General features: G+C 42.7%; 2 protein-coding genes across 2 annotated transcripts in view; both read right to left on the reverse strand.

The window, feature by feature from the left end:
• Positions 1-103: 103 nt before the first annotated feature.
• LOC133969774 (actin filament-associated protein 1-like 1) lies at positions 104-16,030 on the reverse strand. The gene is made up of 19 exons (XM_062406465.1): positions 15,767-16,030; positions 9,222-9,350; positions 7,901-7,981; positions 7,116-7,192; positions 6,903-7,020; positions 6,720-6,803; positions 6,412-6,623; positions 5,972-6,151; positions 5,765-5,857; positions 5,288-5,390; positions 4,094-4,249; positions 3,391-3,605; positions 3,103-3,248; positions 2,929-3,010; positions 2,261-2,369; positions 1,973-2,140; positions 1,702-1,868; positions 1,053-1,178; positions 104-961 (listed from the first exon to the last, which is right to left on the reverse strand). The coding sequence occupies exons 1-19, from the start codon at positions 15,786-15,788 to the stop codon at positions 935-937; spliced, it is 2,295 nt and encodes a 764-aa protein (XP_062262449.1). The 5' UTR covers positions 15,789-16,030; the 3' UTR covers positions 104-934.
• A 1,759-nt stretch (positions 16,031-17,789) lies between these two features.
• Positions 17,790-22,901, reverse strand: part of LOC133969177 (actin-binding LIM protein 3-like) — a 39,765-nt gene continuing 34,653 nt past the window's right edge. The window contains exons 19-23 of the mRNA XM_062405470.1: positions 22,057-22,115; positions 21,603-21,669; positions 21,440-21,447; positions 19,481-19,555; positions 17,790-19,194 (exon numbers count right to left, since the gene is read on the reverse strand). Coding sequence (XP_062261454.1) covers positions 19,081-19,194; positions 19,481-19,555; positions 21,440-21,447; positions 21,603-21,669; positions 22,057-22,115 — 323 coding nt within the window. The 3' untranslated portion in view covers positions 17,790-19,080. The remainder of the gene's footprint in view (positions 19,195-19,480; positions 19,556-21,439; positions 21,448-21,602; positions 21,670-22,056; positions 22,116-22,901) is intronic.

The raw sequence follows: 22,901 nt of genomic DNA on the forward strand, positions 1-22,901 counted from the left end.
GAATCACTGGATGATTTTGTGTGTGTGACTGGGTGAAAGTAGCATGTTGACAAACAAACACAAACACAGACCGTTTACCAATCAAACAGCACAGTAGACAAAGTTGTTTGATAAAATTACCATTTACTCCAACATGTGTGTTTGTTCATATCTCTGTGACGAGCAGGGAAAGCAGACACTTGGTCACGATTCTCCTGCGATGAAACGGAGGCGGATTTCCAAAACATTTGTGTTATCACAGAATACAACAAGATAAAGTGCAAAAGGCAAATATGAAAAATATACACATATTGGTTCAAAAACCCAATGGTTTCACATTGTAATAATTAACATTTACTCACTGGTATCAGGAACAGTGTCATACTCAATATAACTTCACAACATGTGAGACACTTCTCTCACTAATGATGATAATTTAAGGTAATTAAAGAATTTCTTTAGTTGTTCATTTTCCATGACACACATCATGTAAAAAGGAATAATATCAGTGGATGTTTACAGGAAGTCTTGTCCGTGACTCTGACCGCACAGCGTTGATGAACCACACTCTCCCTTTTGCTGTTACGCCTTTGAAACAATCACATCGTCACTCTCTGTGCAAATGTGTAGACACATGCAAACTCACACAAACATAAACACTTCACGTTCTTTTTTGATCCACACTAATACTGAACTGGTGCATCCGTCGAGTCAGTCGTATTTACAGTGGTTGAGACGGCACCGCGCTGCCTGTACTTGTAAAGATTCCTGCACGTTTTTAGATAAGGGAAGAATGTGTCAGTCTGTCCTCCCCTTGTTCTCTTCTTCTTCTTCTTCTTCCTCTTCCTCTCCAGTGCCACTTGTTCTTCTCCTTCATCTGCTCTTTCCTTCCTTTACACATCCTCACGTTACGGCTCAGTTCTTTTTTTCCCCCGTCGATCCATTCAGGTTCAGTCTAGGTCGCCTTCTTGGACTCCCACTCCTGGAAAACCATGACACAGCAAAAAGTGAGGAACACGTTTCTCCATGTGCTCGTCACACACACATTCACGCACACATCACACACACTTTACCTTCTTCTTCTGCATGACATTCCCCTTGGAGGAGGCGTAAAGAGATGGAGGCCGTTTACGAAGCTCAGATGCTGCGTTCACTGGCACAGTCTCATTGTAAACCTTTTCAACTTTACTGCCCTGTGTCTGTACACACAAACACATACACACGTAGCAACACACACACACAGACACACAAAGACAAAAGGTTTCATTAAGGTAACGCAATTACAGCTGAAGCTAGAAAGGCACTCAGTAGAGCTCATACATCCGCCAAGGCCCAGATCCATATTTCTATTTGGATCTGCACCAAGCTGCATACAATTAGGAAAATCAGTTCCCTAAAAATGTATTTTTCCATTAAGACCCATGAACTATTCTGAGAAATCAATAAATGTTGAAAAAACTCCTGGATTTGCCCCGTGTTTCAGATCTGCACCAAAAATTATTGGGTTTTTCCCCGACTCATACTTCCACCTCCTGCCAAGTTGCTTCATACAAACAAACAACAAACACACGGTCTGGGGTGAAATCATAATCTCCTTGGCGGAGGTAATGATGTGGAAATGAAATCCTGTGATCTCTCTGACACATTTCTGCCATGTAATTCATAAACTCCTCCAGATGTAGGAATTGTGTGAGAATTTCAGTCTGTGCTTCAGTTTCCTACCTTCACACTGAACTTGGTGTCAGTGGGCGGACCCAGTGCTCCTCTAGCCAATGATTTCTTCAGGTTTTCTTTGACTTCTGTCAGACGGAGCTCCAGCTCCACCCGCTCCTCCTCTTTCTGTTTACAAAGCGTCTCCAGCACGGCTAACCGCTGCTCCAGAGCTTGACCTGCACATACACAAACACACTGATTGTAGTACTGCTGTGACGCTGAAGACTTAGCAGTACTTCTGTGTGCGTGTGTGTGTGTGTGGGGGGGATTTGTGTCTGACCTGTGGCACACTTCATCTCCTCCTTCAACTCCTTCTTTTCCCTGCGGAAGGAAATCAGTGCGTTTCTCAGCTCCTCTTTTTGCTTCTCCAGCTCCTCTTTCTGCGTCAGGTACCGCCTGGCGTCCTCCTCTGCTCGTGTCTTTCCATACCGTCCATACTGATTTACATCTATCACAAAACACACAGAGTTTATATATATAGAGAGAGAGAGAGAGAGAGAGATCCAGATAGACGATGATGAATGTTACTTCAATAAACCATTGTAATAAATTGTGACATGACACCTACTAGAGACGTGTCTCTTGATGGCGGCCTGCTGTTCGGTCTTTTCAGAGTCTCTGCTGGAGAAGGAGGCGTGGCGTCTCACCTGGCTCGTCCTGCTCTCAATATCCGTGTCCTACAAGATATGGACAGTTTTCATTCATTAAAAGGTACTATTCCAGGGATTGAATCCCCCCACCCCCACTCCCAACCTCTGATATCTAAAATCCCATGGGGAACCAGTGAAGCTCATCACAGCAAGTTGAGTTGAGTTTTTAAATGTTTAGACTATAAATCCTGCCCTTTGGATGGGTGCCTCTCCTCACCAATGCAGTTTCAGTCTACATTCAGTTTTTCAGGCTCATATGAGGTCACTGTGACCTTTGACAACTGAAATGTAATCAGTTAATTTGTGAGTTTAAGTGAATGTTTGCACCAAATTAAAAAAGATTCTCTTGAGGTGTTCCTAAAATATGCAAAAGAGCTCTGTGTGGTAAGAATGAACTTGATCTCTGACCTCCAAATTCTAATCCGAGGTCCAAGGGAATGTTTGTGCCAGATGTAATGAATTTCTCTTTGGATGTTCCTAATGTATCACGTAAAAAAGAGAGGAAGAGGAAAGAATAGAGAGGCCCTATGAAACCTAAACCATCCCTGTGTTTGGATGTCATGAGTTTCACATGATGTTTCCTCACCTCAACACTTTCGTACACCTCATCATAAGTTCTGGAGTCTGTCGAGGTGCTGCTGGAGGACGTAGCAGTGGTGGTGGCCCACCTGACAGGAGGAACAGGCAGACGTAGTTCAGGATAAATAACAAGAGACAGAAGACTAGGAGCAGAAACACACCAATCGAGGAGGTGACTCACATGAAGGAGTTTCTGGCCGCGTGCCGGATGTCGGTGAGCGTGTCCACGTCGATGTAGTCGTAGTGCAGCTCTTCAGGGAGAGTGGAGCTGCCGGTCTCTGCAAACAAAACACCCAGCCAGCGGCCAAGGTCCTCTGAGCAGCTGGCCTGACGGACACACACATAAACCTCTGACAGATTAGCTACATAGTTTCCAGAAAATAAGGGGGTGTTAACTTTATATTGCCTTCATTGAATTCTCTCAAGCAGTTTAAACTGTTGTAGATCTTTATTGTTGAGAACACTCTACCTCTAGAACTGCCAGTTCATTGCTTCCCTGCAGGATGCGGAAGGAGAAGGGGTGTTTGGGGCCGGGGCCCCCGGGCATCACCTCTGCCCCTTTGAGCGGCACCACAGAGACCGGGGGCCGCTGTTCCCCAGGTTCCTTCTGCAGGTACAGGCTTCCTTCTCGCACCACACACCAGCGCTCCTTCCATGAGCCACTAAGACACACACTCAGGTAACCTGACGAGAGAGAAGAGGAATACAAGAGTGATGGAAAGAGAAAAAGTTGGTTAAACGACTGGAGCCAGGTTATACAAGTTAATTTCTTCACTCTATTTTCACTTTTACTTATATTAAATAACAAACAACCTAATTTCCCAGCTTGCGGCATCTGCTTGTCCCGGAAATGTACTCAATGTCAATCTGAGCGAGTTGTTCTAAAACTGGCTTCAAATATTAGCCTTATGTCAAACAGAACATTTGGAAATTGTATCCTTAGTATTATTTATGATGAATCTATCATTGTTCCAGTGTTTATACTATATACTAACCATAACACAAGGATTCATTTCACAGCATGATATACTTCCGTTATATGGTAATAAGTTTGTGTCTTTATGGATTTCCTCAACAATTTGAAATGTAGGTCAGACTTGTTTCTAACCAAAACCTCACTTATTAACATTAACGTAAAACTTCTAATAATCAGCTCCTTGACGTGTTCTCACCACAGCGCGGGTTGTCATGGTGACCAGCAGAGGAGGCGACCTCTCCCGGTAGAGGAGGTTTCCGTTTGGAGAAGGTGATGATGCGATTGATTTTCTTCCCTGCTGCCCGGCTCATGGACCCGGTCAGCTCAGAGAACGCTCCGCGCTTTGCTCGGTCTGAAATCAAACGCACCTCGGTCAAATTTCTGCCGTAGCTGACATAGAGCAGAGGAGCGCTTCATATACACCAGCTGTCAGGAGAGGCTTACATGGTGTGCCACCAATAAAGAATGACAATGCTGGTACTTTTGGGTTTAAAAAAAAAAAGATATATTATATTTTATTTCAAAGATGTCTTTTATTTATTTGGCCAAACCCTGAAGTGTGCTTGCGTGCTCTTGCTGAATGCACCAGGTGCTGCGGCGCTCGGCCGGGCGCATTTCCTATGATGTCAGTGGGGGACAATCACAGGAAGAGGATGGGAAGGATGTTGTATCTGCTCTGAGCCTCATTTCCTGTCTCTCCCTCTCTCTCATGTCTCTTTAGGTTCAGAGCCCCTGGGTCGGTAAACAGTTTGTATCGCGACTGAAACAATACGAGTGTGTGTGACCCACACTCTGATCCTGCAACATGGATCCACTGCTTTATTCTTCCTGATTTTGTGGGTAGATAAACAAAATAGTGTTTGATCTCACTCTTGAAAGGGCGCGTGTGTGTTTGTTTAAACAAATGTCTTTCTATGTTTGTGTTGACTCATTTTAGTTCAAAAGCAAAGAAGAGAGGACACTTCTGCTTTTTGAGGAAATTTCTAGCATCAGTGACGGCCAAATAAATGACTTTTTATACAAATCTTTAGAGATAATATATATATATATATTCTATTTTTGAATGTATAGAAATGATGTGTTCAAGAAAGGAAAATTAAATTGATAATCTGTTTTAATTGTTGCATGCTAAAATTACAGTTTTATGTTAATATCCCTGTATTTAATATTTGTAAAAAAAAGTACAAAACATATTTTATTATATTTTATAAATATTTATTATTTTGAAAAACTGATCTTAAACTTGGGGGGGGGTGTATCTATGCATTAATTGTCATATTTAATGTGAGTTTTATTATTGGCTTTATATAATGAGCAAAGTTTGTAAATTAAGAAAGAGAAAATAACTAAGACCCAATACATTACTGGTTATTGACTAACTTAAACCTACTTAGTGAGTCGGTTGTGTCCCGCCCTGGCACCTGTGCAATGGACTGAGTGTCCACTGTTGGTCCACTGTCTGAGTCTGATGCTGGCCGATCGGACTGCAGCACCTGGAGTAGGAAAAGAAAGCGTCTTTACTACTTTACTACAGTTATAATAATATATAACTATTCTGCCTACATGGGGCTGTAGGGCCGTGTCACTGTGCACTCAGCTGGCTGGCTCGGCAGCTGCCAGCAAAGCAACCACAATAATGTCACCACATTCACTGCTCGTAAACTAGAAGCCAATGGAACAGTTTTGTCATGCGTGGGATGAAAAGAAAAATGATGTCAGCAGTTTCTAAATTTACATGGATTTAGAAATACACTTTGAGAAATGAAGACGCAGACATTACAGTTAGCTTAAGGTGACAGATTGTTTAAGGGTCAAATCCTATGACATACACGGGCAAAGACAGAAGTGTAGACTAACAATCACACACCTTGTCAAGCTCCAGCTTCCTCTGTATAATGGGAGAAGTGGAAACATCTGGTCCTTCGGTGTTGCTACATTGGCTGCCAACTTCTTGCACCACCTGGACCCAGAAAAGGAAAAAACCTTCACTTCCATACACAATCCTGCCTTCTCCTCACAGCCACAATCTCCCGTCTCCTCTCAGCACCATCACAGGTACAGTGAACGCAGGTACCTTGAGCCACCGCTGGGCCTGCTCCTTACTCTGCACAGCCAGGACCAGAGCCTCGCCTCCAGGCAGCGAGAAGCGCAGCTCGTGTCTCTTTTTCTTGCCCTCCTTCGGGACGTAGATGACGTTACACAGATTCAGTGGGAGCTCTGTGTGGGGAGTGCTCTCTTTGATGCTCTTAAAACACTGGGAACGAGAGAAGGTGATAGAGATGTATAGAAAGACAAAGAGCAATGTCTATATAAAGTTTGTAGGGGTAATAGTGAGCAATATTGTTTTGAGGTTGGAAACTTATCTGAGACATCTGTTTACTTGAAACTAAATGACAGGTGTGCCCTGATAAACTCGATGGAGCATTTAATAATTGCACTTAATGTAAAAGCAGATATCCAACAGTACAGACTCTAACATTAGCTTTCATTATGTTTGAAATTTAATCTATTTACCTGTAGTTTATTGTCTCGCACGACGACAAGCTGTTTAGTCCATTGGCCGAAGCGCTTCTTCCGTAGCAGGAAGGCGCAGATGCGGCAGTCTCTGATTGGTACGTCTGGGCTCTCCTCAGCCGCCCATCTCTGAGGCCGGTCCCGCCCCTTTGCCTCCTCGTCCTCTTCCTCGTAAGACTCATAGGAACTGCTCAGAGCGTCTGAGTCATTGTCTGAACAACAAAAAAAACATGTGTTTATACATTCACAAAACATCCACAGACAGTTTTGTGTATTCCACGTGTGCATCACCATCAGGGTGGACTCACAGGAGTTTTTGGGAGGACCGTTGATCCTGGTGATGGGGTAGTTATCGTCTGCATCTTCATAATATGCATCCTCCACTGAGGAAGCTGCAGGAGAAAAGAGTAAGATTTGAGAAAGAGGAACTTCTAATAATTTAATTGTGTTTTTTTGAGTAGGTGCATGTGAGTGTGTGTAACAGCACTGACGGTTCATATTGGTGGTGAAGTACTGAGGGGTGGACCCAGGATCCAGGGGAACAGCCTCCTCATAGTAGTCATCGGGAAGTGGGGTGGTGGGCACAGGAGGGGGCGTGTCGGTGGGTGTCTGAGGAACCAGGGATGAAGGTTAAACCATCATTTTTTAGTGAGGAGGTAAATGAAGGCAGCTGGACAGTCAGGTAGATGCTGTAAGTGACTCACAGATTTATCAGGATGAGTCTTCTCCACTTCCTCTTTCTGCTCCACAGGAGACACACTGAGCATGTGCAAGTCACAGTCTGGTGGAACGACAAAGGATTTGTGTTATCGGATGTGTAAATATAATAAAAACTGTAATTTTATCTGAGGCAGGAATTATTATTCTTCATTATTATTAATAGGAGGTGCTGTATTGGGGTTTGTTTTTGAATTTTTTTTGAGTATATTTTTTACCATGAGGAGCTTTGACACATTTCAGGACTTACGTCTAAAAACGTTAACTGAATTATCAAACAAATTGAACGACCGAAGAAGCGTAAATGTGGTTGAAAATGACTCATTTACTTTTCCTAGGCTTATCAGAATGAGCAGATCCATTTATCGGGAAATACCTTTTGTAGGTATTTCCGACCTACAAAAATATGCATTGTACCTTAATGTAGATCTTTCTATTCCACCATAGGCCTCATTCTTTCACAATGTCAGAAGAGGAGATAAGTGCACACCACAGAAAATCTATTTAATTTCTATTCTATCTTAATCCCTCGACAGATTAAAAATGGACAGATTAAAAACTAGACTGGATGGTGCACACATTTTACCTAGAGCCACTCCTATAGTATAGAATGGTTATCAGTTAAACATATCTTATATATCCATCTCATAAAAGATGTTTATTGTGTCAATATCTAGATCGTGGTTAAGATGATTGTACAATCACTTATACACATTATCTCCACATAACATGACACTTATCTGGCTTGTGGGCACTTTGGGGGTCGACTCACCAAAACCATCAAATAGAGACTCAACAAAGCTTGTGCCATTGCCATAGAGACAGCTGTTCATGTAGACATCTGATCCATTGACTGTGGAAGGGATCAATTGAAGGTTAGTTACAGATAGGATTACCAAACAAGAAGAAAGTGATTTCTCATTAATTGTGAGTACTGACTAATCTGCATTTTTAAGCCAACAGATCGTAAGGAAACCAACACCATACAATAAGGGAGTGCCGATTGCACCAGATGAAACAGGACAAAGGAAGTCGTAACATACGCTTTAATGTTTTCTAAAACTCCCAGACTTTCTGGAAGTGTTGAGAGAAATCAGCCGCTGAGGTTTTTTTCTGAAAAACGTGGATTATACTATTGCATTGTGTAAAATGGGCTGAGCAGCCTGAAGTCCATTTTGACATTTGTTGTGAGCCATCAGGATGTTTTGCTTTTCCCCTTTCCTTGACCTCCTCTCATTATCCTCTTAAAACTTTACATTTCATTATCCTCTTACATAAATCCCTTTATCCTCTGTGACATCCTGTGTTCAGTGGGATAAACCAGGACCTGCTGTAAAGACCTCAGGAAGATTTGATGTCATGGAGACTGCATGTACTTTTGTTGCACGTCCCTAACTGTAATTACTGTGTGGTGTGTGATGCAGTGTTGTGCAGCTGCAGCCTGGTCAGCTAAGTAATGGAAGGTTGCTCCACTACAAAAAGACATGAAGCAAGTAAAAAAAGGAAATAATCAGTGTTTCAGTGACTCAAGTGTAGAAAGCTTTAACTACACTGCTGCACGAGTAAAACGCTGTTTGCAGCTGAAAAACTGTAAAGATGTTCAGTTAACTTCCCCCAGATGATTTAAAGTCAGTTAGTAGTTTGTATTTCCTAGGATTGATAAGATGAGTTATGTATTATATTTATATATTATATTATTCTGATGTTAGGAGATCCAAAGTAAGAAATAAATGCTACATGTCTTCCCCGATCTCTCATATCAATCAGAGTGTGAAATAAAGTAATTTAATTTTTTGGTGTCTGATGAAATTACATTAAAGGAGGTTTTGTTTTTTCTGCATTTGTTTGTTTGTTTTCAGGATTTCACAAAAACGACTTGACGGATTCCCACAAAACTTGGTGGGAGGATGCGGTTTGGAATAATTCATGGATCTTGATGAGAAAAACTCAGGCATGTTTGGGAGACTGATATTTATGACATTGTGTATTTTGGTGTGGTTTCATGAGGAGGCTGTGGAGAATTAACGTAGGCTACGACAACTGTAGAAACACAAATTCAAAATAAAGTCACAATATTAATCCTAATGTTGTACCAGAAAGCTGCAGTGAGTCCAGGGTGTTGCGTATGGAGGCCATCTTGTCGGCAGTGGCCGGACTGACGGTCTCGTGGTCCAACATCTTCAGCAGAGAACCCAGCTCAGTCACGAGTCGCTCCACCACCACTGGGTAAAAAAAAAAGAAAACAAATGGATAATATATCATTTGCTCCTGCTGAATGGCAATGAAACACCCGGTCATCATGGGAACGTGCATAGTGAAGCCTCGTAACATGCTTAAAATGCCTATGCCATTACACAGAGTGCATACAAAACGGCATCAATTGAACACGTGCATGCAAGACCAAAACTGGCAGCTTGAGTCAGTTTGGGCGTCCGGCTGTCGCAACAGCTGAGAGGAAGGAGATGTTCAACATGTTAACATATCAGTCAACGTGTCCGCCTCAGTCAGCCTCTTAGTGGATCGTGTTTTCTGTCCTTTTGTTCCTGCATCACCGCAAATCAAATCTTACCCTCGTAGTTTGGACATTTCAAGCTTTCTTTGAGAAATAATTGTTTCCATGTCCGACGCTGACATCCTGTGAGTCTGCGTGTGTCAAAGTGTGTGTGTTTTGTTGACCTTGACATTGTTCCAAATGCCCTGACACACTCTTCCTCGCACATCCTGCCTGCTCAGAGATGACAGAGTCAGGACGGGGGAAGCAGAGAAAAGAGAGAAAAGAGGGTGAGGAGGGGGAGCATGCTTCCTTCTCTCAAGGAAGTGGAGCTAAAGTAAAGAAGGAAATCTGTAGTTCTAATAGAGATATAAGGATATGGTAACAAAACTGCCTATAGCACAGGGTGGGTTCATTTTGTTGTTCAGCTCATTCATAAGAGAAGTTTGAGGACATTAGAGTCTCTCCAGCAGACAAGTAGTTATAAAAAAAGCTTTTCTCTAGTAATTACCTAAAATACTGAATATAGGCCATCACCATCTGTAAAGTGCAGTTTTATTGAAATATTCAATGACCCTAAAATAATTTAATTTCAGTTTGAGTTCAATTTAGTTTCGGTGGAAAAATTCTATCATCCCATGATGCCCTACAAAGCCTCTTTGAGTGGCTGTTTCCACTCAAAGAGGCTTTGTGCTCATCATTTCAGGCATTAACATTCAACAGACAAAAAAACTGAAGTTGATTGGAAGTTCAAGGACACGGCTGGAACCTACAAATCATCACAGAGTTGAACTTTTCCAATGAGTAATGCATTTCCCTTCTTTATTAATCGTGAATAAATTGAAAAAACTTTTCACCTGACACGTTTGTTTGGGTCCTGGTAACTTTATTTGTAGGTTGATTTGGTTTTCAGTCTAAGAAAGACAGACGTCTCACAGATAGGACAGGATGAAATGTAATAATACATGACAATAAAACATAAATACTACAGTACAATTAGAGACTCCACTAAAAAAACCACTGGACCTGACACCAACAATAGAGTAACAAACAACATACTTGTGGATCTGTGTGAATAACAACTACCATGGCGCAGCTGCGGTAGAAGCATTGTCTCTAATTTTAGTTTAGTCTTAGTTGTATTTAGGATTAAAAAAATTACCAAACATAGTTCGTTAATACAATACAAAAGGTTTATGGTACCAGTGTTACCACAATATGATGGATATTATAATGTATTATACATGCAATTTCTGACAAAGAACTGGTTACAAGGGCTAGTTCAAAAACTAAAAAGCACCAAACACAGTCTCGCTTTCTTTCACACAGAATGAAGCCCTCACTCTAAGCGTCTTCCGCCGCCCTGCCTGCCTGACAATACTTCATTGTCTCGACCAAGGCCAAAATTAGACGACCACAATGGTCCTGCAAGACCAGAGCAAACAACACAATGTCAGAGACTCCAACAGAAAAACAAAACAGGAAACAACACACGAACGGCCGGCGAGGGGCGTGGTGCACCACAGCTGCAACGTCTCCATCCGTGGGTATTCAGGGTTAAAGGATATATCTCCAGCAGCTGGGTCATGATGTGTGACTGTGATTCTGTATGTGTGTGTGTGTGTGTGTGTTTGATAGCGCACCACTTCTCGGCCAGCAGCAGCTGTGGTTTCCTGTCCTGGCTGTCGACAGAAGCTTCTTCCAGATCATAACTCTCTCCCACATCCACCTCTGCTCTCCCTCTTCCTCCGTCTTTGACCTCTCTTGTTTTCCACCTTTCACCATCCTGCTGTGTCTCCCTTTGTCCCAACTTCCTCTGTCATCTTATAGACTCCCACCTCTGCACTAATTTATTCACAATCTCTTAAAAAGGCTCAAATCACAAGATCTGTTTGCTTCACTTCTCATTTCCCACAATGGAAACCAACAACGAAGACTCAGTTCAGTCAATCAGTGTAAACAAGGCCAGTAATGAGACGGCAGAGCTGGGCCTTTGGTCTATTTTCTGTTTCTTGAGGTTTAACTTTACACAGTCAAGGCCATCAACGTATTTTTATTTTCTCTCTCTCTCTCTCTCTCTCTCTCTCATTTTCTATCGGGAGACCATGAGGGTTAAGAGGCTGAGAATCAGCTGTTCTGGAGGCTTGTGGTCGGTCTCACCCACAGAAGGATCTTTGTAACCCCCTGTTCCACACAAACACACACACATACACGCACACGCACAGGGCACAAATTTTCTCATTGAATGTTTTTTTTTTCCCCCAATGATGGACACAGAGATTCCTTCACACCACAAAACTATGACTTTGTGCTCACTTATCCAACACTGCAGATGTACGTTCACAAGACTACTTCGGAAAGTGTGTGTGTGTGTGTGTGTTTGTGCTGTTACATACATTTTTCTGTGTTTTCGCAGGCAGCCTTCCAGGAGAAGGTCAGTCATGGGACCTGAGCCATGCGACTCTCATTTGTACTGATTTAGCGTGTTTGCTTGCAGCTCACAACAAAACAACTGCTACCATTGCCGCCGCTGTTTCTCTCACCACATGCTCATGGGCAGCTCAGGGTGACACCGAAAAAGACAGTCAACTCTTGCTCATCTGAGGCTCTCACTCCCACCCATTATATATCTCACCCATAACTCTCAAACCTTGACTTGCCTCACCCATCCAGAAGAACCCTCCCAGTAATGATCTTTTCCAGGACTGTGTGAGTGCCTGGAAGTCATATGCTTGTTGTTCCCATGAATTCTGCTCATCCATCACAGGAACAAGATTCCCTTTCACACAAAAACAAGCTTTTCATGCCTTTTTTTCAAATTAAGAGGATTTCAAGATCTCCAAAGTGTTTAAACCAGTATTTTGGACTCCAGCAGGCATCTTCTTCTTGCCTCCCCCACACTCCCAGAGGCTGACGTCCCTCCAGATCCCACATTCTCCCCTCTACTCCTCTCGCTCTCTCCCGCCCTCGTTATCCCTGTCTGATCTTTTCCTTTTATCTCCTTTTCCCTCGTCTGCTTCTCTCCATCCCCTTTCCAGACACCCATTCTCTTCAGACAGAAGGTCAGAGGTCAAGTCTTGGCGGCCCCAGCAGCTCCCTCTAAGACAAAAGCCTGCTTCAAGAGATGCACCATCCCCTGATTCATATTTTTGGGGACAACAGTAGATGATGTCAGTGGTCGCCATCAGTCAGATAATTTAAAAAGTCCCTTCCATGCCAAGCAGGCTGGCAAGAGCTTTAAAAAGAATCAGCTGAGGGGGAAAAGTTCTCTTCTTCACATTCTTTCTATATCTTCTCACTTTCCTCTGATAGTAAACAGTGAAGAGACAGAGGAAACAGAAGCCTCCATTAAACGAGATACGCTGTCATATTTCCTTTAAAAAAAAAAATCCCCTCATTATGCTGCCTCGACTTGTTTAACACTGAACCCAAAGAAGCCTGTGTGTGATTGTAGGTAGCACGCCATCATTCAGGAATCAGAGGTAGACATCACGTCTACACTTTCTCCCGTTATCCAGAAATGAAGCCAAAATATCCTGCATACCAACGGCGCCATCTTGCACTGATTATGGCATATGGAGGCTGAGTAGCGATCAGGGGATGTTATTGGACAATACACCTGCGCTCAGCTGCTCTCTACGACGTCTCCTATGGTTTTTTTTCCCTATCTTTCAATTTGAGAGCAGGACTTATTGATTTCACATTCAGATTTTGTAATGCTTTCAATCTAAACCATGCACTCACAGTCAAACAGCCCCTGATTGCACTTTGATTGTCTCTGCTGGTGCTCAAACTGTTGCTTGCACTCAGATATTTTGGTGCTTGGACAGATTTATTGCTCCCCAGCTTCAGTTCTTCTCTTTGCACTCGCGCCGCTCAGATTTGTCCTGTGCCCTCAGAGTTTTTCACCTAAGCTTTGATTCTTGTGTGCGAAAAATCTGTCAGAAAAATCCCTGACCAATAGATTTCAGGTGCATTCAGCACCTCTGTCACTGACCCCTGCCCTGCACAAAAACGTAGCTATTCTATTCCAAAGAGATATAGTTGTGACGATGAAAAGAAAACAAATGGACAAATGGACAAAACACCAGGCACTGCTTTTTCCTGTTTTGTACAAAACTGTTATCACCACATGAGCTTTGTTTCCTCATGCTGTAGGGCAACAGGCGTGGCATGCACAGACCTGCTGCTTCGGTTATTTCTGCAACAGAAATTTTCACTGTAGAACAACTCAGTCTGACTTCTAGGAAAATATTATTTGTGTATTAAAATCAAATCCCAAAATTTGATAATAAATAAAACTGTGTGACTCTGACAGAGAAAGGAAAAGGGGGGGGGGGGGGGGTCACTGGCAGAGGAGTAGGAAGCGGGAAGAGGAAATGTGAGGGAACCATGATCGAGGTCAAAGCTTGTCCCACTTGTCAAACACAGAGGACTTGTGTGTCTGTGTGTAGACGTATGAATTCACTTAATCAATTCACCCAACAGTAGAATTATCAACTGTATGAAATGCATGCAGCTATAAGATAATACATTTAAATTTCACTGAAGACTGAGTGAAAACTGTGTTTTCTCACAGAAGTCCATTATCAGTTACTTCTACACAACACAGCTGCACAGTGTCTGACCATAAAACACTTGAGTTAAACTCCAGGAGCTGCTTGTGTTTCCTTTTGTCAATGCATCCTGGGACACTTGAATAAAACAGCCCTTGTTAATGGTATTACTAACATCTGTGATTTTGTGATGATATGACAGTCCACCCCCTGTGCAGCCGCTTCGTAGTAAGCACTTACAATACGACAAAGTATTATTATTTTCAACATCATGACTTTATGATTATCATCACACAACTGCCATCAGAGTGTAGTTACACTCAGGATTTGATAAGACATTGATTTTATGTGAACTTTGTTACTTCAGTTCTTTTGTTGGTTTGTTTGTCAGCAGGATTACACAAGTTTTGAGTTCCAGAGAAATTTGGTGGAGGGATGGGACAAATTTCTGGGCGGATCCAGATACGGAGTGATCCAGGAATTAATATATAGGTAGATATAGCTATCTATCTATATTTGCAATGTAATGCAATATGATTGAATTTAAGAAAACTGTTGGGCCTTGGAGTCTTCTAACCTCAGACTTCTTCTGTAATTGTTTGTTTGTTAAGGTTGCACAATTAAGCAGAAACGACTCAACCGATTACCATGATATTTTGTGGAGGGGTGCGGCATTACCCCGGGGAGAAGACATTACATTCTGGTTGGGATCCAGATCAGGGGGCGGATTCAGTATTTATTTAATTTTTTCAACTTTCAACACTGAAAAATCTGAGAAGCTCATGGATCTTGACAGGGAAAAAATCTGGCATGTTTAAGGGACTAATGTTTATGAGTGTGTGCATCCAAATACAAATGAACATCTGGTTTCATAAGGGGACGGTAGGACCTTTTAGGCAGCTGCTATTCTACAGTCTGATATTTCTTAGCACAAATACCTGCAGGCAAAGTGATGTCCTGCTGTAATCTCCTTCCACTGTTTACCTCAACCTGATCACTTGTGATGCACAGTGGCAGTTTTAAGCCTCTGCTCGGTGTCACCTGGTGTCACATAACGCAGCTTCCTGTTTGCCTGAGGGCGACAGATGAAACAGAGCGTCCATTCACCAGCTGCTGCAGCTACAGCTTTCTGTCCTCCTGCAGCAGCAGCAGCTTCACCTCCTCCTGCAGCTTCTCCTCCTGCACCTCCACTTCCAACACACCACTTTCTCTCGTTGGCATCCGGTTGCATCACCACCTGAATGAGGACTCCTTCACCTCACGGCCAATCACGGCGCGCCGTCCCCGTGTAGTAGGTGTGTGACGTCACCGCGCCCGTTACCTCCAAACAAATCTGACTTGTTTCAAAACGTGGGGTCACATAAACCCGGTGATGACGGAGAATTCAAATAAAACGCAGTAACTTCTGTGTCTCTTTGTTTTGTTAACCGTCACACGCGCTCCTGTCTCACGGGGAGTTATAGGTGTGAAGTGTACTCATGGATGTATTGTGTGTTATTCTCCTGTTACTCATGAAGCGGAAGTGCTGCTTTCTCCTCAAACTTATTCCACAGACGAACACATATGATGAGACGCTGAGACTGTTACTCACCGCTCTGAGGTTTGGGCTCCATGTCGGGTGCTCGACAACGGCTCCACCAGCGAGTTTCCTCTAACGCTCCCTCGGTAGTTTCATTTAAAAAAGTTGGGAACGAGTGAGGAGGAACCGCCACGGACGCAGCGGGGCTCTGTCAGACTCTCTGCGGGGAAACGAGTCCGACTGGTCGCTCCGGTTTGCAGTTGGTCTCGGCTACCGCCCGGTTCCTCGTCCTTGGAGGAACCGCTGGGTCCTAGTGCTCGTCTAGGTTTCTTCCAAGCATACCAGTCCATCTGAGGATGGAGGATCTGACGTGTTTGTTTGTGTTGTTGTATTTAAACACAGTTAATATAACTTTATATTATAGACTGAACAAATAAAATGGTTAGACCAACTCTAAAAAACGACTTGTTAACTCACATAAGTGTATACATACACAATAAACTTGAATTGGTTGGGAATATTTCCATTTTATGCCACTTTGTTTCCTGTCCAATACAAACACTGGGGAATATTCAGTGTTGTGCAAGTTCACACCTCATGAACTAGTAAACATGAATAGTTCACCATTTTAATTCTGAATTAGTTCATAGTTCAGTTCATGTCATAGTTTTAAGGTGGAAAGTGAGAATGAAAGACATAACTTGTTAAAGAAAACCTTATCCATCACTACCCCTTGCCTTTACTGTCGAAATCTTTATCAGACAGTGTGTAAAAATCCCTCAGATAATAATATCGTCATCGGATCTCAGATGTAGTTGTTGAGTCTGCGTCTTTGCTTTCTCTTGCCATCTGTATATGAGACCGAGAGCTGTTGCAGGTATGGCCTGCCCCTTTAAGGAAAGTTTGTGGTGTGTGACGTAGTGCACCTGGGCATTGTGGGAAAAGACGCTAAAAGTGTGTGTATAATGAAGAAGTGACGACCCACCTTGAGGGGATTCGAGGGTTGCTCCTGCTGTATATCCGAGAAATAAAGTGGCCGCATTCCAAGTAAAGAAAATATCTCCTCCTCCTTATTCACGGAGCGGTCCGGACGGCTGGTTACCGGCCAGACGGAGAGCCAAGATAACCAGTGACTGGTGACCGGCTCCTGGTACAGGCGACACAGGAGACTGATTTATCATCACGTGACACATGCAATGTAAAACAATACATTAACGTCACACCATCATCCTCTAACCCCGGGGACGCACCGGAGGTAGAAGCACTGCGAAAAGCTGCCCGCCTCCTTTCCTGGCCAATGTTAAATATTTGGGCTGTTCACACCGGCATCGTAGTGCCAGGAAGAACCAGGAAGCCCCTAGGCCAAACACACACAAGCACATAATCTCCTGTGGGGGATGGAGGCTACAGGTTTGCGTAGGTTAGTCACCTGTGAAGACCCGCATCATTTACCCCTGAACCAGCGTGGAGAAATGATGATGATGAAAAATAAAATATATTTTTTTTTTATATAGAATTAAATAAAAAAAAAAAAAAAAAAAAAGAAGCCCACTGCACACGTGTGTGCATCTGCATACAGTCCAAAAGTTATTGGGTAGGAGTGTCGGAGTTACGAACAAGAACGTGTTCAATGAACGCGTTCTTTTGCGTTCGCTCATAACCAACACTGGGAATATTATGTTGTTTCCCACTCAACTTATTTGAAATTGATAAATAATATTAATATAAACTATCTGTTAAAAATTAAGGATGGATTGATGGATTCCATTTTACTATTGTGAATACTTAACGGAGGTGTTTTTTTTAAACAATGTGGTACAATTACTTGAGTAAAACATACAATACTTATACCAACAATAAGTACAATTAAAAAAATGGATATATTGGATATAGGTATACAGTGGCGGCGGATCCTAACGTAGCGGTCAGGATCCTAATAAGGGTGCATGAGATAATAAACAGGAAAGAAATACAAACTGTGGGATACAAGAGATGCCTGTTCATCATCACAACTATCATCACAAACCTTAATAATAAGCACAATGAATAATACAATAGTGATGTTTGAATAATTTATTCAGAGGTTGTAGTGACAGACACAATTTTGTAAATTATTCTTGCTAGTCCACATTTTTTGTAGACTTGAGACTTAAAGTTTCTTGGTACATGGGTAGTGTCAGACATGGTAAACACACACAAACACACACACACACACTCTCTTTTTTGTTATCCCTCTTGTTTCTCCTTGTCGCCATCCTTCCTTTCCACATTCTCCTTTTCCTATTTCCTTCCGACTCTTGACAATTGATTTTTTTTTAAGGGGCTTCTCACTATCCATAGAATTCCTCTATACAAACACACACACACACAGACACACTAACACACACAACCCTGCACCTTACCCTTACCTTAAAACATGGCCTAATGACTCCTTAGGAAGACAAATTCCCATTTTGTGATCTGGATTTAACCCCACCCCCCAACATAGGATTTAATCGTAACCCAGCAGAAAGAATTCGGACCTGTTCCATGAGTCCAGCTGAAAGTATGAACCGGCAAACATTTATTTCTCTAAATAAAACTAAAGGCAAATATCCTCTTTTAAAGTGTGTACTTTACTAATGTGTGTGTGCTCCCTGATTTGGGAACTTAAATAACAGCTGTGAGCTCATGGCATTGACATGGTTCAGCTCATTCTCATTGAACCTTACAATCACATCATGCCTGGAAACACAATTCAGTGTCCGGTACAGTCCGCTCATGTTAGTGGCATTAACTCTAAACACTGATATGGCTTTAAATATTAAAATCAAACACGTGCCTGTAGTACAAAATGAAAACCTTTGATTTTCAGTATGAGCAGATTATAAAAACACCAGGTATGCTCAGTAACCTTCACACTGGGCTCCTTTACCTGTGGTGTCAGCTTATGAACCACAGTGGACAGTGTTTGTGTTTGAACCTTTTAAACAATAAGCCGGTCTATCTTCACGTCGGCCGATTCTCCATACCACCTCTCTCTTGTTGGGCAGTTTGACTCAGTGAGGCTGAACCTGAGTCTACAGATAAAATGGTGATATCAGATGCCTCCCTGTAGATCAAGTTAACCCACTGACATCTGCTGGTAGAGCAAGGAAAAGCAGGCAACTCCTCCTCCTCATCATAGTCCCGTTGTGGATTCTCTGGTGTCTCTGGACGTCTTTGTTCTCTCCTCACACTTCTTCTTCTCATTTTGCCGCTTGGCTGACCTTAATACGTTTGCTCCAAGTTCTGCTCTGGCCACTTTGAGGAAAGTCAGTCCTTTTCATTTCAGCCTGTTCCATTGAGACCCACAGTCAGTGCAGTAATCTGCACTCAGTCAGACAGTCCCAGATGACTTCATTTTCTCAAAAGAGTCTGACCTGTTTCTTAAGTTCTTTCTTTTTCCACTGAGCGAGGCGGTCAAAGGCCGACATGGACATGCCAAAGACTCTGTGGAACTCCTCTGGTGAGAGGTGACGCTGTGAGGACGGAAGAGACAGAGACGCAGAGAGAGTCAGAATGTCAGGAAGATTCCTACATGTTCTGGTTTAATTTCTTCACCTGTTTAAGCTCCAGTACTGGTGAGGCTCTCTGATTGTTCACTGGGTCTCATACTTTAACACTGTGGACTGACTGCACTGAATGTTTTGCCTCTATTCTCGCTGTTTCTATCTGTGTTTTCATTATATTCCAGGGTCTTGATATGTTCAGGTCGAGCAGTGAGTGAAGCAGCTTTTACAACATTTGTGTTGTGCAGTAGTTCACCTCCAGTCTGGCCCGGTCGACGTCACTGGGGAGACACCCTCTGACAGACACCACTAGGGCTTCATAGGGATGGATCTAACAAAGGGAGAAAGAGTATAACTGAGACATTGAATCAAATTTAAAGGCAATCATATTTTTGCTGAGGAAGTGTTGCTTCATGTTGTAACACGATTCAAACTGCATCATTAAAAAAATCTCTGAATATCAATTTGGGCTCAACTATTTTTGCAACACTATGATAGACAGAAATGGTTTGTCACCCTCTAGTGGCCAAAGGCTTTTATTACAACAGTTGAGAAACCTAAAACAGACGAAGCCTCTCTCTTTCATTGTTAAAACAAATACAAATAATATTCCACTTAAAAAAGACAGTTTAATTTATTATTTTTTAATAAAGACGCCAAAATATAATGCCTCCAACCATTGGCTATGCCTGGTGTGGAGGCATACAAACCTCCTAATAAAGTTGGATTTAATAAAGTATATTCAGGGCCCGAGCACTGACAGACACTGACAGACAGTGAGGCCCTAGCAAAATTGTATCAAATCAAATGAATTGGCTTTTTGAGCTCTTTAAAATGCTTGAATTCTTACCAACATTTACATCCTGCGCAGAAGCGAACTATGCAAAAGTGAATTGCACAGGATTCATTTAATTTAATTAGTTTTTTCAATTTAATTTACATAGTTTAAGATATTGTGCAATGAATAGTTGGTTGAAGAACGGGGATTGAACTGCCAACCTTCTTGTTGGAGAACGTCCACTCTACCCCGTAAGCCACACCGCCTTTACATTAACATTAATTAAGCTTATTCTTTCACATGGAGAAATATAAATTACTGTTAATATTCTGTTTGTGTGGCACCGCTAAATCTGAGGCCATGACTCTTAGCAGGAAACCGATGGATTGCTTACTCCGGGTAGGAAATGAGTCCTTAGCCCAAGTGAAGGAGTTCAAGTACCTTGGGGTCTTGTTCGCGAGTGAGGGTACTATGGAGCGTGAGATTGGCCGGAGAATCGGAGCAGCGGGGGCGGTATTGCGTTCGCTTTACCGCACCGTTGTAACGAAAAGAGAGCTGAGCCGCAAGGCAAAGCTCTCGATCTACCGGTCGATCTTCGTTCCTATCCTCACCTATGGTCATGAGGGCTGGGTGATGACCGAAAGGACGAGATCACGGGTACAAGCGGCCGAGATGAGTTTTCTCAGAAGGGTGGCTGGCGTCTCCCTTAGGGATAGGGTGAGAAGCTCAGCCATCCGTGAGGAACTCGGATTAGAGCCGCTGCTCCTTTACTTAGAAAGGAGTCAGCTGAGGTGGTTCGGGCATCTGGTAAGGATGCCCACTGGGCGCCTTCCTTGGGAGGTGTTTCAGGCACGTCCCGTGGGGAGGAGACCTCGGGGAAGACCCAGGACTAGGTGGAGAGATTATATCTCAACACTGGCCTGGGAACGCCTCGGGATCCCCCCGTCAGAGCTGGTCAATGTGGCCCGGGAAAGGGAAGTCTGGGGCCCCCTGCTTGAGCTGCTCCCCCCGCGACCCGACCCCGGATAAGCGGATGAAAATGAGATGAGATGAGATTCTGTTTGTGTATATTATTATTATTTCTGAATGAGCACAGTTATACAGTCGATTTTGAAACTGTATATATCGAAGTTTCCCCGAAAAGGATAAAGCACATAAGACAATTATTACTGTCAAAGCGGTGAAAGGATATTGAGTATCCCTGACCCATCACACAAACCCTGTGTGTACAATTACCCTTTGTCTTGTTCTTTTCTTGTGTCAATAAAATGAGTCAATTTCACAGAGCCAAGTGGGCGCGACTGAGTTGGATGGATACACAACTCGGTATGAACTTTAAATAGGAAACACATCATCCTTATCTTTTACACACACATCCAGAGCTTTCATCCCTGGCTGAGTAACAGTTCACCAGCTTTGCCAAGGAGAGCATCTTACCTTGTATTCTGAAAACAAAGAGAAGAGAGACACAGCGATGAGTCAACTGCTACATTCACCAACATCTCCACTCCATCACTGTACACAGTCTATGGCTGAATAGCATCATGAGGTGAAGTAATCAACTGGGGATAAGCACATTTCAGCTGAACAATAGACTTACCTCTGATCTGCCAATTAACTGCATTACCGCTGTCATACTGGTAATAATCTGCACCGGCACTCCCAGGCTGCAGGGACACAACGCGGCCAGTTTAGCAAACATGGGACAGGAAGATGCATTTGATTATTATGATTGAGGGAAAGAATCGAGTAAAAAAAGACAGAAATCGAATGATCTTATATGTTTCTATTAAATGTTGCGTCTCCCTGTCAATCACACTGGGAAATGTAATACTGAAATCTTTCCAGTTGTCAGTTAGCATCTCAGTTGACCTCAGGAGCTAAACTGATAAAAATGAGTTTTGAGGGTTCAGTAGGAAAATGGAGGACATTGCTGTGGCTTATTATAATGTAGTGAATGGCCCTGCCTCCCTCTCTAACACTCACAGAGACACACACACACACAATGACACAAACACTCACTCTCTTTCTCAACAGCAATCAGGATTGCTCACCCTGTTCAGCACGTTCTTGCCATATCCTGGCAACGAGGCCGATTTGGCAACATATGAATCTGCAGGGACAAATATGAACACATTTACATGAACAATCAGAAGTTGTGCAAACTGATACAAAAACACACACAGTCTGTAAGTAGGAGGATACAGTTAAGATTTTTGAAGGGATTTTTGCATTTGACGATCTTACACCATCAAAATCAGAAAGCATCTCCTGAAGGTGTCCATGAGGTATTGAGTTCATAAGGGGAAAACAACAACCTCCTTTGTGAGGTCACAATGACTTTGACCTTTGACAACCAAACCGAAACAGTAAATCGTTGAGTCCAACTGAATATTTGAACCAAATTTTAAGAAAATCCTTCAAGGCATTCTTGAGACGACCCAAAAAACCTCCTCCGGCCACTGGCTGTTGCGAAGAAATAAAATTAAGTAGAGTGGTTTCATATGTTTCTGTGACTGAACACACTGTTAAGCAGGTCTCGAATATTCTTAGCAACATTTTCTTCAACGATCGACTTCTTCCTCCAGACAGTTACTGAATTTTTTACGGTTTTCAAATACTATGTTAATACTTAAGTCATCCATCCCGAGACTATTGCCCTGGTGGATTTGTACAATAAGAATATGAGGCAACAGCTCTCCTTACAAGTACTGAACCTCCTCTTTAAACCTAGATCTAGACTTTCACTGCCTACCAACCACGCTCCTCAGGCAGAGATGTGGCTCTGAGGACGCTGCGATATCAAAACATTTAGGATCATAGAATTGCTTCCTCCAAAAAAACACCACACTTCAACTTAACTTTTAACCAGAAGCTATATCAACCTCGAGCTTACCGG

Source organism: Platichthys flesus, chromosome 15 (genome assembly GCF_949316205.1).
Source record: "Platichthys flesus chromosome 15, fPlaFle2.1, whole genome shotgun sequence".
NCBI classification, from domain to species: Eukaryota; Metazoa; Chordata; class Actinopteri; order Pleuronectiformes; family Pleuronectidae; genus Platichthys; species Platichthys flesus.

Excerpts from the sequence above, each read along its gene's own strand:
- LOC133969774 (XM_062406465.1), bottom strand. The coding sequence starts at position 15,788 with ATGGAGCCCAAACCTCAGAGCG. Across the intron at positions 6,624-6,719 it reads CGGTCCTCCCAAAAACTCCT|ACAATGACTCAGACGCTCTG; the intron begins GTGAGTCCACCC and ends TTTGTTGTTCAG. Across the intron at positions 6,152-6,411 it reads TGCGAGACAATAAACTACAG|TGTTTTAAGAGCATCAAAGA; the intron begins GTAAATAGATTA and ends TCTCGTTCCCAG.